This window comes from Crotalus tigris, unplaced genomic scaffold (assembly GCF_016545835.1).
Source record: "Crotalus tigris isolate CLP2741 ecotype Arizona unplaced genomic scaffold, ASM1654583v1 scf7180000018030.5226217, whole genome shotgun sequence".
Lineage (NCBI taxonomy): Eukaryota > Metazoa > Chordata > Lepidosauria > Squamata > Viperidae > Crotalus > Crotalus tigris.
This window is the reverse complement of record NW_024096786.1, coordinates 4414305-4430468: the sequence shown is the minus strand read 5'-3', so window position 1 is coordinate 4430468 and position 16164 is coordinate 4414305. Positions and strand designations below refer to the sequence as shown.

General features: G+C 38.1%; 1 protein-coding gene across 2 annotated transcripts; it reads left to right on the top strand.

The window, feature by feature from the left end:
• Positions 1-96: 96 nt before the first annotated feature.
• Positions 97-15416, top strand: KATNA1 (katanin catalytic subunit A1). Of its 2 annotated transcripts, none has more exons than XM_039346891.1 (11): positions 97-413; positions 4023-4197; positions 4788-4945; positions 5271-5454; positions 7397-7518; positions 8794-8899; positions 9419-9577; positions 10821-10947; positions 12107-12241; positions 12810-12936; positions 15079-15416. In XM_039346891.1, exons 2-11 carry the CDS (start codon positions 4027-4029, stop codon positions 15275-15277), a joined length of 1488 nt encoding a protein of 495 aa, XP_039202825.1. In that variant the 5' UTR covers positions 97-413; positions 4023-4026; the 3' UTR covers positions 15278-15416. The 2 variants fall into 2 exon arrangements, with proteins under 2 accessions (XP_039202825.1, XP_039202827.1); XM_039346893.1 differs by lacking the exon at positions 97-413 and adding an exon at positions 775-904.
• Positions 15417-16164: the final 748 nt, after the last annotated feature.

The window sequence follows — 16164 nt, the reverse complement described above, 5'->3', positions numbered from 1 at the left end:
CGTCACCGAGGCAACGCGGGAGCTCCTCCTCCTCCGCTCTCCCGTTAGCCTTCGGGGCCAGTTCTCGCGAGGCTTGCTAACTAGAGGCGCCGCCATATTGTGTGGCCCTATTTTGATTTGGATTTGCCAGCCTGAGACGCACAGTGAGCGGAGGAGGAGGGACGGGAGCGGCTGGGAAACCGGAGCGGTTCCAAGCCAGATCGGGAGAGGCGGCGGGGCCTGGAAGACACCCCCCGCCAGCCATCCCGCCTTCCCCCGTCGCCCCTTCCGCGCTACCCGCCACAGCAGCCGTCCCAGCACGGACCTCCCCTTGCTCCCTCCCCCGGTGGCGGAGGGAGGCGGCGCCAGCTCCGGAGTGGCTCGGAGGGGTCGCCTATCCGGCTGAAGGCCGGAGGAGCCCGCGCCGAGGAAGGGTGAGCAAACTCGGCGTGGCTGGCGCCCGCTCCCCCAAACAGCTATCCGCCAGGCGGGCCCGGAGGGAGCGGAGACCCGCTGCCTGTCTGGGCCCGGCTAGCCGCGGGGCCCGGGAGCAGGAGGGACGGAGGGGGGGGGGCGAGTGCAGGCAGGGCCGGGTGGCGGTGGCCCCGCTGCCGAGAGGAGGAGGAGGAGGACCTGGGGCTGAGCTTCCGCGGTCTGTCGGGGAGCTGGACGCCGCGTTCGCTCGGCCGAGGGCTAGGAAACTTCTGCCGCTCCTCCTCGGAGCCCCTTCGGAGACGTCCCGGGAGGCGCGCGGCCTTTTTTTTTTTTTTTTTTTTTGCCTCCTTGAATTCGGAAACTTTCCTTGCGTTGGTTCAGTTTGCTCTTGGGCGTCGTTTATCTGCTTGTCTCTGTGCTTCTTCCCTGAAGTCCAAAAGCTCCTGCTCTTGACTCCCAATTGGATGGGTGTACGAAGTGTGGCCTAATCGTATGTAATACATTTAGGGGTTTCTATGTTGTGTTTTGTTCAGTTTAAGAAATATTTAAGCTACCTAGTGTGCTTACGATGAATATTAGTAATATGCCATTTTTAAAATATAAAATATAGATTTTATAGATTCAGAATGTAGCACGAACATAAACTCATTTGTAAAGGAGATGAAGGCGTATTTACTTGTTAGATTTATATCCTGCATTTTTTTAAGGAGCTCAAGTTGATGCACAGAGCACTCCCTCATTACATCCTTTCCCCCCACATCAACAACTCTGGGATAGATTGGGATTGGAAAAGTGAATGACTGGACCAAGTCTCTGATGAGCTTGTTTTTTTGGGGGGGGGGAATTGAAGCAGGATCTTCCCAGTGTTAGCAGCTTAATCACTATTAGATACTGTCTGTTTAGATTGTGGTCTAAAAGGTCTACAGAACAAAATGAAGCTTTTAGATGCTGGATGAGTGGGAAAGGCAGGTTATTGATGCAGGAAATTCCAAAATCTAGGCACTTTTGTCTGAGAAGGCCATATTTAGTCAGCAGTGTATCAGGCAGGATCTGTTAGTAGATCTCAGTGATAAATTGGATTATCTGGGAGAGATTGAGCTCAGGTGTATCCTTGTCTTAATAATATATACTGTATCCTCTAATTTAAAAACTTGGTTTTACAGTGTTCACCTACTAAAGGTTTAGGTACTGCTCATTTTATTAGAGTACTAATGGTCCTGGAATGAGTAAGGTGTATGTGATGATGATTAAATCTCCAAAAATCTAAGCTGAACAAAAACATCCCTGTGCATAATTGTTGCATCAGCATCAGAAGCAAAGTACTCTTAGATCTTGAGCCTAATTTTCAATAAGAGTGCAGCTTTGTCAAGGCTATATCTACATTTTGTGTCAGCTTTTCTACTAAGCAGTAGTTTATTCCCAAATTTAAGAGGCTTTGTTTTTGTGTTCTCAATTACCAGTTGAGAACATCTCGGGGTTTCCTGAACTTCAACAATAATGATAAAAAGAATGAATAATGTGGGCAAAGATTATGGGATGTTTATCCAAGGTTTTGTGCTCAAGTCAGCTTCAGCCAGCATGGTCTCAGATCCCAAAATGTGGATAGAATAAAATGCAGTATCTACTTCTGTAGTAAGAACTTTCAGGAGCCATTTTTGTTGCTATTTCTTGCAACATAACCTCCTTGAAAGAATCACAAATAGTGTTGCTAATCTCACTTGACCACAATGTAGCTGTCTGAACATTGATGATCCTGATTTAAAGAAATAAATATGAATATATTAAGGTTTATTTTCAACAAAACGTAATAGTGTCCTTTTGAGATACATGCCCGTGTTTTTTTTCACTATGTGGCTTTAAACTTTCTTTTGTTTGGGATCAAGTAAAGTGTAAAAAAAAATGATACCTTCAGCGTTGCTCATCTCTTTATCATTATTACATTTCCAAACAATTAGAAAAGTTAATGATTTATTTTAACAGTATGTTAAGCGTATTTTATAGATTTTTTCATTGTATAGCTATTCTTCTTAGCCCCAGTTACTTAGAGATGAAATTCTTACTACATACCGGTAGTCCTTGGTTTACCAGCATTTATTCATCAACTGTTCAAAATTACAATGGCATTTAACAAGTAGATTATGGCCAGTCCTCAAAGTTGTGGCCATCCTAGTGTCCCTGTGGTTACCTGATCACAGTTTGGGCATTTGGCAGAGAGCTCACAGTTATGAGAGTTACAGCATCTCTGTGGTCACATGATCACCATTTATCACCTTCACTGCCAGATGCTAATAAGCAATGTCAGTGAGGAAGCTGGCAGGTGATGTCACATGACTTCCTGCCTAACAGCCGCATGGGATTCACCTGACTGCAATTTGAAATTGCTGGAACTGCCATTGTAAGTCAGCAACGGTCATGTTACATCGCACTTTACCACCATGACACTTAATCATCCCAATAGTTGCTGACCCAACACTGTCTATAGATTTTCATTCTGTTCTCATGTGTTTGGGTGATAGTTGGTTTAATTTTATCTAGCTAAAAGTGATTTTTATTTATCTAAACAGATGGGGTTTTTATGTTGTTATAATAAAGCTTTGTGTGCAGTAGATCTGTACTTATTGGGAGTCTTGCCAAGTAATGTTCTTAACAATATTGATGTACCACAGTTAAGATGTGACTTCTTGAATCTGATGTAGGAGAGTGCACGAAAGCTGAACTAGCACTCGCAGCAAAGTCTGAAATTTGATTTTCTTTAAATAATACGCAAAAGCTCTGAAGTCATTTAGGACAATGTTTACTTAACAGAAATCAGCAAGGGATGAGATATTCTGTATACAATTGGGTATCTCAAAATAATATAACAGACAAGGGTTCCCCAGCCTTTTGGTGAGCATATTGACATTTGAAAAAACAGACTGCACATTCAAAATATTTGCTAGGAGTTTTTAACCATTGATGAATTATCTATTGAATCACATCAGAGAGCACCATTTTACTAAAATATTGCCTATCACTCTGACTCCTTGTCCTACAGGATGTCTGTATTATCTATTTTCTTTTTCGGGGTAAATGAACATACTTTGGATTCAGGCCATCATTTTTATTACCCCCCAAAAAAGTCTGTGGTTAGATGCATTTTTAGAAACATATATTGAGTTTGATCCCAAGTGGGGTCAAGGCTGGTAAGCATATGTATAAAATTGTTATGCTATTTGTTAGACTTGAAAGTCAGAAAATAGCCTGGAAGAAAGCAATGGCAATCATTCTATATTGCTGCCCAGGAGACTATATGGATATAGGCCAAGTAAACTCCAATAGTTGTGCTCAATTTTAATGAATTTTCCTTTTCCTTAACTATTCCAAATGACTTGGTTACCTTGGAATGTCTTGTCTTTGGAGATATGACTTTGTGGCAGAATGAAACTATTCTAAAGTATTGAAACTGATTGTTTTTCAATAGAGTCTCTCTCAAAATGGCTTAACAATAAGCCGATTTACCCCTTCCACTATTTTTTAAAGTGATAGAGACCACTTCTTTTGAATTTTATGACCTAATGTCTTTTTATCATGAATTTACAGAATAATGTCTTCATGTTTTTTTCTTCTAGCTTTATGTTGACCATGAGTCTTGTGATGATAAGTGAGAATGTGAAGCTAGCACGTGAATATGCACTGCTTGGGAATTATGATTCTGCAATGGTTTACTATCAGGGAGTACTTGACCAAATGAGCAAATATCTCTCTTCTGTCAAAGATACGTATCTTCAGCAGAAATGGCAACAAGTGAGTTTTCATTTTCTGGTTTTGTTCCTTTATTTTCATTTATTAAATAGGATTATCATTTCAATTAGAGCTCACTTAAAAGTTGGGCTAAACTGAATAAACACGCCTGTTGCTAAACACTAGTGAATTACAAGGGTGAGTACAAAAATAATAATTAACAAAAGTTGCTATTTGTGGTTGGAGAGAACTCCATTAAAAAAGTAAAATAAAACTGGCTTCAAAAACACCGCCCCCTTCTGAATCCTGTTTGATTAAAAATGTTAAGTTGGTTAATCTAAAGCTAGCTGCTATCTTGAGCTGGTGTACTCAATTTGGAAATGTGCCGTGTACATGTGTGATCATTTCTTAGACTGTGCCACTTCAAATTATGTTGCTTTTAAAAGCATTCATACATCTTACTTTTTTTTTCTAAAACCCATTAAAGGCTTCTTGCAAGGCTTGTAATAGGCCCTTACCAATTTTCTGTAATGTCTTACAGAGTCAACAACTTGTACATGTATCTGAGCCACAAACATTTCATTAGGTACTTGAAGTTGACAAGTTTCTACAAGCTAACATTATGCTTCTTTGTATTTCATGTTTTTAATCAGGTTAGGCAGGAGATAAGTATAGAAGCTAAGCATGTGAAGGATATCATGAAGACACTAGAAAGTTTTAAATTAGACAGCACTCCTTTAAAAGCGGCACATCAGGAATTACCAGCTCATGATGGAGAAGTCTGGTCATTGCCTGTACCTGCTGAACGTAGGTAAGAGACACCATGAGGGGAAAAGCAGATTAGGGTGTTCAAATATTAAATGTTAAAGTATGTTAAATATTGTTTTTGAGCCTCTAACTCGTAACTACAGAAGCATTTAATGCTCTCCTGCTCCCATTAATATGAATAAGTGATTGAATCTGTTTATTAGAAGCACTTAGTATGTGCAGAAAGAAGTGTATGCAAGTATAACACATTCATACAAAACACAGATTCTGGGAGATTGAAGGGAGTTGTAATCTTTAATACATTCAAATATCCTTGGATAAGAATATCTTACCATATTTACAGTTTTCCCCATTTTGTATTCATTCAGATCTTCACCAGGGCCTAGGAAACGTCAGTCAGCTCAGTGCAGTGATTGCAGAAACCAAAATAACCGAGCCGGAGCAGCTGCTAGAGTCCTTCATCGGCCTTCTTCCCGAAATACTAATGATAAAGGCAAAGTTGTTCGTGGCCGGGAAAAGAAAGATCCATTAAATAAAGGAAAAGAGGAAAAAGTAAGTTTCATGAATGTGAAACCCACACCTCCAAATCTTATAACACATCCTTCTTACCATTTGAGTCTCTTTTTGGTCTTTTATTTAATCTACTAGAGAGAACTTGTGTAAAAGTTTCATGAAGATGTTTTAAAAGAGAAACCACAAATAATAGTACAATGTTCTGCTTACTCAGAATAGGGTGCATCTTACTTATTTTACTTAAGAGATTTATATCATTACCCATCATATATACAATAATCCTTGGCATCTCACAACAGTAAAACATTTATTGTCTAGCCATCTCATTTCTACACCATCCATCTCACCTAGGTACCTGGGCAGTTAACACTAAACCATAGAGATAAAACAAGTCTTACACTACAGTATAGAAAGAAAAGTTGCATTTCCTCCATCTCATGACATCACTATGCAAATTCTACATTTGCTAGGTCATTGCCATCCTAATCAATGCCTGGGGAAAGAACTAGATCTATATGGCCTTCCAGGAAGCCAAGAGGGTAGCAGTTCTTCAGAAGTCAAGAGTAGGGATAAGGAAACTATTTTAAATTGTTGGGGGTGATATGGAGAAGACATACCTCTTAGGACCCACCATGTAACAACAGTTTAAGAGGGGGTTCTGGAACATGCTCACCCTATTAAACCCAGTGGGACAAGCAGATACCATCAGTAAGAGACAGTCCTACAAATAATTTTACCATTCAGGGTTTTAAAAATGATAACCAGCATTTTGAATTGTACCCAGAAAGAAATTGGAGGAAGTGTAGCTCACGTAGCAATGTAACGTGGGCAAATCACGGAGTGCACAAGACTGTGCATACTGCTGCATTCTGGACCAGTTGTAGAATACATTGAGTAATCCAGTGGAAAAGTAACTAAAACAGGAGTAACTATGAGCAACTTTTTGCAGTCCAGTACAGAAGAGAATTGCACTTCACAAAGGGCCTTCTAGCAATGATTGACACCTGCTACTTGGGCAGGAGCTGTAGTTCAGCAACATCCCCAAATTGCACATCAATTCTCTCCAAGGGACTCCTATCCTGTCAAGAGTCAAAAAGGGCAACTTGGGATAGGGGCAAAAACCCAAAGCCACTCCATCTTGCTGGGATTGACTCCCAGCCAGTTTCTTCCCCTCCAGGCCTTTGTGTCCTCAAGTCACTGGGCAAGCACTTGAACAGCACAACAGCCTGATGTGAAATGGAGATGTATAATGGAGTATCATTGCATGGCAATGATACTGCTCCTCATGCCATCTACTTACTTCACCTAGTGGCTTCAGATAGATTTTTAAAAAGTTAGAGATATGAGCCATCAGACACCATACATAAGAGAAATTTGGGGCTAGGCTTCTCCCCAATTATTGACTTCAACTGGAACTAGCCATGGAGAAAGGAGAGAACCACTAGAAAACAGAGACACTCCTAACCCCAAAGCAGCTCCAGAAAGATACCATGGCCAGAAAGTGATTCTCCAACAGCAGATCACATTACCACTGACCCAAGACCTGTGATTGAATCACAACAGTGACATAGTTACAGTGGAACAATGTTGCCTTTCATGCAGGGAGCTTGGAGGAAATGCAAAGCTGCCTATCCTTATTTTCAGATGCCTGAAAAAGTATTTTGCCTGTTTCTGATTCCTAAAGACTTGTTGGGAAACTTGTATTGCTTTCCCATGGTGGGAGAAAGGCTGACAGTGTTTACTTTGCAAAGTTCATGTACTTTAGTAATATTTGCTTATCAAAAACATTTTAGCAAATGTTTCAAAAGCAATTGTATAAAAGGTAGTTAATACCAGAGGTTTTAATTGTACATTTTGTACAGTTATGTATTTGTTTGAAAGTTTATCATTTTATTGTTATGTAACTTATGTTAAACAAGTTACTGGAATAATTATGAGCAATATTCATATAATGTTTGATAAGCATTTTTATGTAATGCAGAATAAGTCCTCAACTGATATTTCAGAACCTGAGCCAAAGAAATTTGATGGCACTGGATATGATAAAGATTTAGTAGATGCTCTAGAAAGAGATATCATTTCCCAAAATCCTAATGTTCGATGGTAAGTATAAACCATCTCTATCTTTTTAAGTTGTGAGATCTGTGTCTAAGCATGATGGATTTTTAAATTCATTCATTCAATTTCTAAAGCTACCCATCTCAGTCAATGATTTTGGGCAGCTTACAATTGAAATTTCAGTTGTAACTTGAAATACATAATGTTGCCTTTAGAGAAAATTAAATCTGGAAAGACATCATCCAATTCTAACAATGAACTTTCCCTCTTTCAGCAAAAAATAACTCTGCTAAGTGTAGGAAGGCAGACTGATTAATGATTTTTTTTCTCAACAGTAGATTATTATGAATACATTTGTAATGCTGCTCTATGTTCCTTTTAAGCTGTAGCTGTAGCTTTGTCATCATGTTGCTGTCTTTGGTTTCAGGATAAACTGCTTATAAACTCTATTGTCTGCCAATTAAGCTTTTTCTTAATTCAGTTTAGCACTTAATTCAGAAATTTGTAAAATCCCAGTGAGTAAGATGTCTCAGTAAGCAAGTCTGCTTCATCATTTTTATAAATTACTACCTCAATCAATCATAGCCAGATTTAATTTTCTCTAGAGGCAACATGTATTTCAAGTTACAAAGTATCCTAAACAGCAAATGGAAAAGTAGAGATGGCTGCTGTTTAGGATACTTTGTAAGCAATAGTTTATGTGACCTTTTTATTTCATATACCTTGGCCAAGAATGCTAACATTTTATTGGAAACTGGTCATCATAGTTATGTAACAAGAACTGACATTCACTTTACACTTATTTTCTGGAAACAGATTATGAATTATGCTTGAGTTTTATAAATCTGTTTCAATGTGGAACAGGATAGGTCTGCAAAAACTACAATAACCTTAGCATGCTTTAATGTCTTCCCTACACCAGTTCTAGAGGGATTATTTCAAAAAGAAATAATCCCTTTATGAACTAAGATTGTGCTGTTATGGAGAAGGATCTATTGTTTGTATAGTCAATGTCATTTTATGTTGCATTTTTATAAGAATGCAAGAGTCTGCTTTCCACTTCTTATTTGGCAAAATACTACAAGCACAACAAGCAATTTGGATTTATTCCGTGCATAAGTATTGCTGTCAGATCAAAATGAGAGGGGGGGGTAAATGTAAACAAATTGAATGTTGACTCTTTCCTGTGGAGTGAATTTATATAGAAAATAGTAATATTCTACTCTGAAAAAATCATGTATTCAGCCAAGATTACGGTGAAAGTTAATAGAGATGCAGTGCTTGTGGCAAGTCATAATCTGCTCATTTCTTTTTCATCAGGGATGATATAGCTGATTTAGTGGATGCTAAAAAATTACTGAAGGAGGCAGTAGTTTTACCCATGTGGATGCCAGAATTTTTTAAAGGAATCAGAAGGCCTTGGAAGGTAAAGTCACCTCAATTATTGTTGAAACATCAAAATGGTTTTCATAGAGTTGTATTCAGTGTTAAGCTGGGGTGAAAAAAATGAAGGATATTCAGTCCTGTTAATGATTGTGCAAGCACTAGCTGGAAACAATGCAAATAACGTAAGCCAGACTGCATTCCAATTATTGAATCTTGACACCTGTACAAATACGTAATGCAAGGGTTTTGCAGCAAAATGATTAAACAGCCCATATAAAAAGTATTTTGTTTATATAAGTAAGTTCATATAATCTAAAGGCTCAAAGTCATCACGCTATGGCTAGGAATTTTCACTTGTCATTTGCCATGTAAGTAAAACAATTTCTGGTGACACAATGCCCTTTAACTGTTAGTAGAATTCCTAGCTCCCTTTGCTTTTATTTAAAATGCTTATTTTAAATGAAATTATATAATATTTGTTAAATTATATTGGCAATTGAATTTTAGATATTTTTAAATGGGCATTCATTTCAATTTCTGGTTCTCGATTTCTAAACAGGGTGTATTGATGGTCGGTCCTCCTGGCACTGGAAAAACACTGCTTGCAAAAGCCGTAGCTACTGAATGCAAAACTACCTTTTTCAACATATCATCGTCAACACTCACTTCAAAGTACAGAGGAGAATCTGAAAAGCTTGTTCGCCTATTATTTGAAATGGTGATTTACTGATTTTGCTAAGTTTTAGGATACTATTACTAGTGTTATTAATGTATTTTTTATCCTGGCTCTTTAATATGCCTCTCCCTGCTTTACCCTCAGCAACAAGCCCGTGTGGTGGGTTGGGCTGACAGAAAGCAGTTGGCTCAAAGTCACCCAGCCTGTTGTGTTTTCGCCTTTGAAGAGTATGCTAGCACAAAACAGAATAGGCAAAGTTTATGGACGAGGGCATATTTGAAATTGTAAATTCGTGTGATTATGCTCACAAATGGACTGTTAAGGGGAAATTATTCACAAAATGTCAATCAGATTGAGTGTGATCAGTTATAAAATACTATGCTCTTCCAGCCCAGTGAAGAGCTGATTTAATAAGATGCTATGCTTGCACTCCTGTGTGTTTTCAAGGTCCTCTTCCCAAACAAACCCAGAACATTATAGCTGCTTGCCAATAGGACTCCCTCTCGCCCTGGCACATGACTGAAAGACCTGCCTTCCGGAGGTTTTCAACTCCATACTAAGCTGAATCTTTGTGGCAGGCAGCTCTTTTACACCTAACAACCTAGCTGATTATTAGTGACCGAAGCCAGGAGTGCCGGATTGTGGTCATTGAACAAAGCAGTCACATGAGATCTCGCTTAATGACCACTTCATTCAATGACCAAGAGTCTGATCTCAATTATAATTTGAGACTACCTGCAGTAGAAGTTACATTTTGGCAATTTATTTTGCATTGTGCTAATGTATTGCATTGTGATAAGTGTATTTATTTATACCCATCACACACTCATATTATTATTATAGTATTATAATAGTGTAGTCTGTTACCTAGAAGATTCCAAGCCAAATTACACATAACACTAATTGTGTTTTTTATAAGGTACATGCACCCTATCGTACTGTTGTTTTGAAGTCAAAATGTGTCAATGGGAGAATGTAATATAGGTTGGGACTGCAGTGGGTAGAAGAGATCAGCCTTTCCTACTGAAAATCATCTCAGAATAGATTTACTTGGTAATGTTGCTGTAGATCAGAGGCGTCAAACTGCTGGCCCGCGGACTGGATGCGTCAGGCTGAAACCACGCCCACCCCAGCTCCGCCAATGGGGGAAAAGTCATGATACGTCGCAACACATCACGTGACGTGGCGAGTTTGACACCCCTGCTGTAGATAATACTGTTTTGGAACACTAGCAGTTCGTTGGAATCATTTTTAGTAAAATGTTCCTTCATCTTAATATTTCCAGGCTCGGTTCTATGCACCAACAACAATATTTATTGATGAAATTGACTCCATTTGTAGCCGTCGAGGAACTTCTGAGGAACATGAAGCCAGCCGAAGGGTGAAGGCAGAATTACTTGTTCAAATGGATGGTAAACAAGCTTAGTTGAAAGTGTGCTAAGAAAAAAGTAGGAACTTCAGTATTATATTATAGTAGCAGTTGAGCATTAGTAATTATGCATTGCTCACTAAGATATTAAAATCCATTCAAATGTGTGCTTTGTTGTTATTACAAGAAGCTCAGTGATAAGTTGATTTCAACTTTCAGTCTGAGATGCTGCTGCTCAAGGCCACCTTAACTCCAATTCTAGTTGGTTCCATTTATAGATAAATGGTCTCTTTGTGTACTTTAATTTTCATAATTTAGAATTCAAAAATATATATTTTTTCTTGGATCAGAACAGATTAATAAAACAGTAGACAAATATGAGTACAGTAGAAGAGTTTATAAGCAAAACTGTAAAGAAAGGCTTAGCAAGGAAATTGGTTCTTGGAAATGCCATATATATTTTACAAATCTCCAATTCTAATTTAATTTGTTAAATTAGAACTTAATGAATTAGAACTTAAATTAGAACTTTTCAGATTGTGCAGACAAATTTGGTCGCCCATTTAAATGTTTGAAAACATCTATAACTTGATTGACTCTAGTGTTAGAATCTGTACATGGATTTTTCAAATTCTCTCTCTGTTGTAAGATCACACTTTCAGAAGTTAGGAAACAAAGAATCAATTGAATTGAGATGGGCAGCTGTAGAAATTGTATGAACAAATAAAATGTGTAAGAGGCATATATTTATCTGTCCAGCAAAAAACAACCCACAAACCAGAATGTCTCAGAGGTATATCAAATATTATTGCATACTATAAGCAATTGAATACTCTCATTAGTATAAAGCATTTGAATTAAAGTTTAAACCTGTTACCATGAATGTGGGTACCGTAAATGCCGGCGTATAAGACGACTTCCGCGAGCACTGAAATCGGCGCCAAAGACAGGGGTCGTCTTATACGCCGAGTCGTCTTATACGCCGGAAATACTGGTAGTTTCTGGCGTATAAGACGACGTTCTAGGAATGCGGCCCGGCTATAAAGACGGGGGTCGTCTTATATGCCGGGTCGCCTAATACGCCGGCATATACGGTAATTAAAATTTAGCTTCAGTGTAGTGACATAACTTCCTGATTTGCAAACTTGAGCATATATTACTTTGTATTGCCTTTTAATTTTTTTATTGTCTTTTAATAATAGGAGTGGGAGGTGCTTCTGAAAATGATGATCCTTCCAAAATGGTGATGGTACTTGCTGCTACTAATTTTCCATGGGATATCGATGAAGCATTACGACGGCGCCTGGAAAAAAGAATTTATATTCCTTTGCCATCAGGTATAAACTCTTCTATTTCAGAAAAACCCAATATAGTTGGCACATCCTGAATTTTTAATATCAAGTGCATATTTGATAATTGCCATTTCTGGGAAGCAAGAACAGTGATTTTGAGAATGAATATTTCCAGATGGAGTTTAGACAAAGTATCCTCTTAGTCCTTACCCTTACATTTACATGCAAAGTCTTAAGTAGCAGGTTAAGATTCTAAGACAGGGGTCCCCAACCCTCGGGTCTGTGGATTAGTGGCGGGCCACGGCATGCCAGCAACTGGTCCGCACAAACAAGAAAAGCCCCATCCATGGGATGCAGGCAGCACACAAAACCACACCCCCATCAGGTCCACAGAAAAACCTCTCTCCACTTAACCGGTCCCTGGTGCCCAAAAGGTTGAGGACCTCTGTTCTAGGATAACAAACTAAGTATATTTGAGTGGTTCTGTTCAAAGATTTTGATCTTTTTAATTAAAATTGGGAATTATATAATTGAAACGTTTTTAACCATGTTATTCAAGGGTTAAAGGATGCTTTTTCTCCATGTTTCATTTTGGTTATTTTTCTTTGCTAAGCCAAAGGCAGAGAGGAGCTACTCAGAATAAATCTACAGGAATTGGAACTTGCTGATGATGTTAATCTTGTCACTATTGCACAGAATATGGAAGGTTATTCTGGAGCTGACATTACAAATGTGTGCAGGTATGTTAAAACCACACAGGTCTTCTTTTATTATTTATTTTATTAATTTGAAGGCACTAGTCCTAATCTTATACCATACAGTACAAATACTGGTTCTGTAAAAGAACTTTAAAAAGCAGTAAAAAAAAAATAACTTTAGAGAGAGGAATTTTTTTTAAAAAAATGTTTTTGATTGATTGAACCATACTGAGAGTTCATGTGCATGTTACACTAAGCCAATGTTTCTCACCTTTGGTGACTTTAAGATATTCAGACTTCAACTCCCAGAATTCCCCAGCCAGCATGATCACGTAACATTGTTATTTAGTGTGATAGTATGGACAGGCCAGATTAGAATTCCTTTTTCCACTTTAAGCTATTATAGTTTCATTAGCATGGACAGATTGGCTTAATCCTGAGTAGTAAAATGACATGCCAGGATCAGTAAAGAAATTTTGCTGCCTGGCAAGAAAATCCTCTGAGAAAAGCACCCTATCCTTGTGTCAGTGTAAGTTCCTAGCCATCTTTTAAAGCTGATCCTAAAGATTGCTATGCTGGCTTGTGTTCCACTTCTCATTTTTTATTGGGTTATTCTGCTCATTTTGCATCTGTTTTTATTTTTCTGCCCATTCCTGTTCATCTGAGGATAGTTGTTTGCTCTTTAATCTTTATTACCCTTCATTCTACACTCTACAAATTACATCCCGCTTAGCAATTTTTTAAAAAAAAAAATTGCCACATTGCCTATTTTTATATTCATAATTCTATCCATTTCTATTTCATCCTTTTCCTGTGCACAGTCATTATTTCCTCTCCGTATCCATTTCACTTATTTTCTCACTTTGTTTTCTGCTTCTCTCCATTTTCGCTCCAATTGTTCCGTTTACTGCCTCATTTTTATTCTGGCGTGAGAAATCTTTGGCTCCCTCAGATGCTACTTAATAACAACTGCTAGTAGCACAACCAATGATTGAAGAAAATCGGGGGCTGGAGAAAAAGATCTGGTTTATCATAGATTCGTGCATATCCGCTTCTACATTTCAGCTTTTTTTCACTTTGCAACTCTTATCAAAATAGGGGTCAAGAAATCCAAATTGGTATATTGAAAATATGCCGTTAACTCTCTTTATATTTTCAAATTGTGGCACCTTCATTTCATCTTTTTTTTCAACTTTCTATATGTTACCTGGAGCACTAGCTCATGCAGAGGGAGTCACAGGTATGCCTATTGAGCCTGTTGGTGCCTTCTTAGAGAGTCAGCAACTTTTCCTACATTCCTTTGGCAGCCATGCAGTCCCCAGGAAAATACGTCTTTTGGTTCAAGACTTTTGAGGGTACATCCATACTTCCTACAGTTCATTTTCTTTGCTTTGGATTCAAATACAGGTAGTCCTTCAATTATGGCCAGATGCTTAGCAACCGTTCAAAATTACAACAGAACCCCCCCCCCCAGGTTCTTAGAACCCAGTTCCAAAGTCTCTTCTCTCCCCCCCCCCCAGGACACATAACTACATTTTGGGAGCTTAGCAACTGACCCACACTTATGGCCATTTGCAGCGTCCTATGGCAATGCAATCACAATTTAGGACATTTTTGCCGAAAATCAGCATTTGAAAAGCTGAAGCTATGCTTTATGTTTGCCATTAAAGAACTTATTTTGCATGAAAAGCTGGGTCTTCTCATTATTACATACCAGGCTATCCAAATATTTCCAATAGTATTACTAAAAGCCAAAGTTAACCACTCACAAGTCAGTTAATTTGACTTTTAAGACCTATGAAGGCATCTGCCATCTGAAATGAGATATTCCCTCTGAGATTTGGGTGGTTCCCACCTTAATGGCATTTCAGAAAGCTTTTAAGGACTTTTTTTTTTCTCTCCCAGGCTTTCGGCTAGGATAATTGGAAGCCTTTGTCATGTACGTGATATGTTGTTTTGGCTGGATCTGCCATCTGTTTATTGCTAAGTTTTTATCTGGATTGTGAGTCTGTTGTCTTGTTTTTATGCTGTAAAACACTCCGGCTTGGGTAGATTTTAAGTAGAAATAATAAATAAGCAAGCAAGCATTCTAAGGTTTAGCTATGTTTAAAGCGGCCTTTTAGTGTTAATTGTTTGGCATTTCTGTATTCTCATTAAAGGCACATTTTTTCTTTTTATCAACAGAGATGCTTCACTGATGGCTATGAGAAGGCGTATTGAAGGCTTGACACCAGAAGAAATCAGAAATCTTTCCAGAGATGAAATGCACATGCCAACAACAATGGAAGATTTTGAAATGGCCTTAAAAAAAGTTTCAAAATCAGTCTCTGCTGTGGACATTGAGAAATATGAGAAATGGATTTTTGAATTTGGATCATGTTAAGCCTTTCTACCTTGAGAAATCTGCCTTAAGTATTCAAAGAGTTCCAAAAGTAATGAAAAAGTAGTACTCCTGGGTGCTCAGTGCTATTTTTTAACTTTTTGTAAGAACATATATAATAAAGTTAGTTTTTTAAAGTACAGCTCATTTTTTTCCCCTCTTAGTCCAACTGTCTAGACCAGTTCCCATTAAAGATTTTCTGCATTTTTTGGATCAATAGGTTCTTACAGCCATACTGGTACTGTTTCTTGGCACACTAGACTATCACTTGCAACATTTCCACATATATCACATATTTCCATTTTGGTGGTTATATTTTTAAAAGTAGTCACTGTTAAAATGTACAGTTTGGTCACTTTTTCAGGAAATCAGCATTCATTAAGCCGGTGCAAAACAACCTTTGTCATTGAAAAAGCACCTCTGTGTCATTGAAAAAGCAAGTATTTTAAGCCACAATTAGAACTTAACACTAATTCAGTATTTATCTCACGTAGATTTAATGTGGTGGAACTGAACAGAAAAGAGAGGGCACTAGTGAAACCCTAAGCGTTCAATCAGTTAAGAAAAGCATTCTTAAATTCAATGTGAATGTAAATAAAATATTGGCAAAAAATACATTGCATTAAGGTTCCAAGAGATTTGTTAAGGGAAAATTGTACCAGGAGAATAGGAATTTTAAAAATCTTTGAGATTATTATTTTTCATTCATCTTCCAGTAATGAGCACTTGGACACAAAGAATATCAGAGCTTAGTAGAGGCACTAGGTAGATGAAAAGGATGCCAGCATGGCTAAAAGGCAGTCAAGAAAATGATAAAAGACCAGAAGCAACTTTTCAGAAAAAATGGCAGTGCATCACTTGAAGCTTATATATTCTATATTTACTGCCAG

What these genes read in the sequence shown, in the direction of transcription:
- KATNA1 (XM_039346891.1), top strand. Translation starts at nt 4,027, where the DNA reads ATGTTGACCATGAGTCTTGTGATGATAAGTGAGAATGTGAAGCTAGCA. An exon ending in CAAAATCCTAATGTTCGATG is followed by an intron (nt 7,519 to 8,793) that starts GTAAGTATAAAC and finishes CTTTTTCATCAG; the next exon opens with GGATGATATAGCTGATTTAG. An exon ending in GAATCAGAAGGCCTTGGAAG is followed by an intron (nt 8,900 to 9,418) that starts GTAAAGTCACCT and finishes ATTTCTAAACAG; the next exon opens with GGTGTATTGATGGTCGGTCC.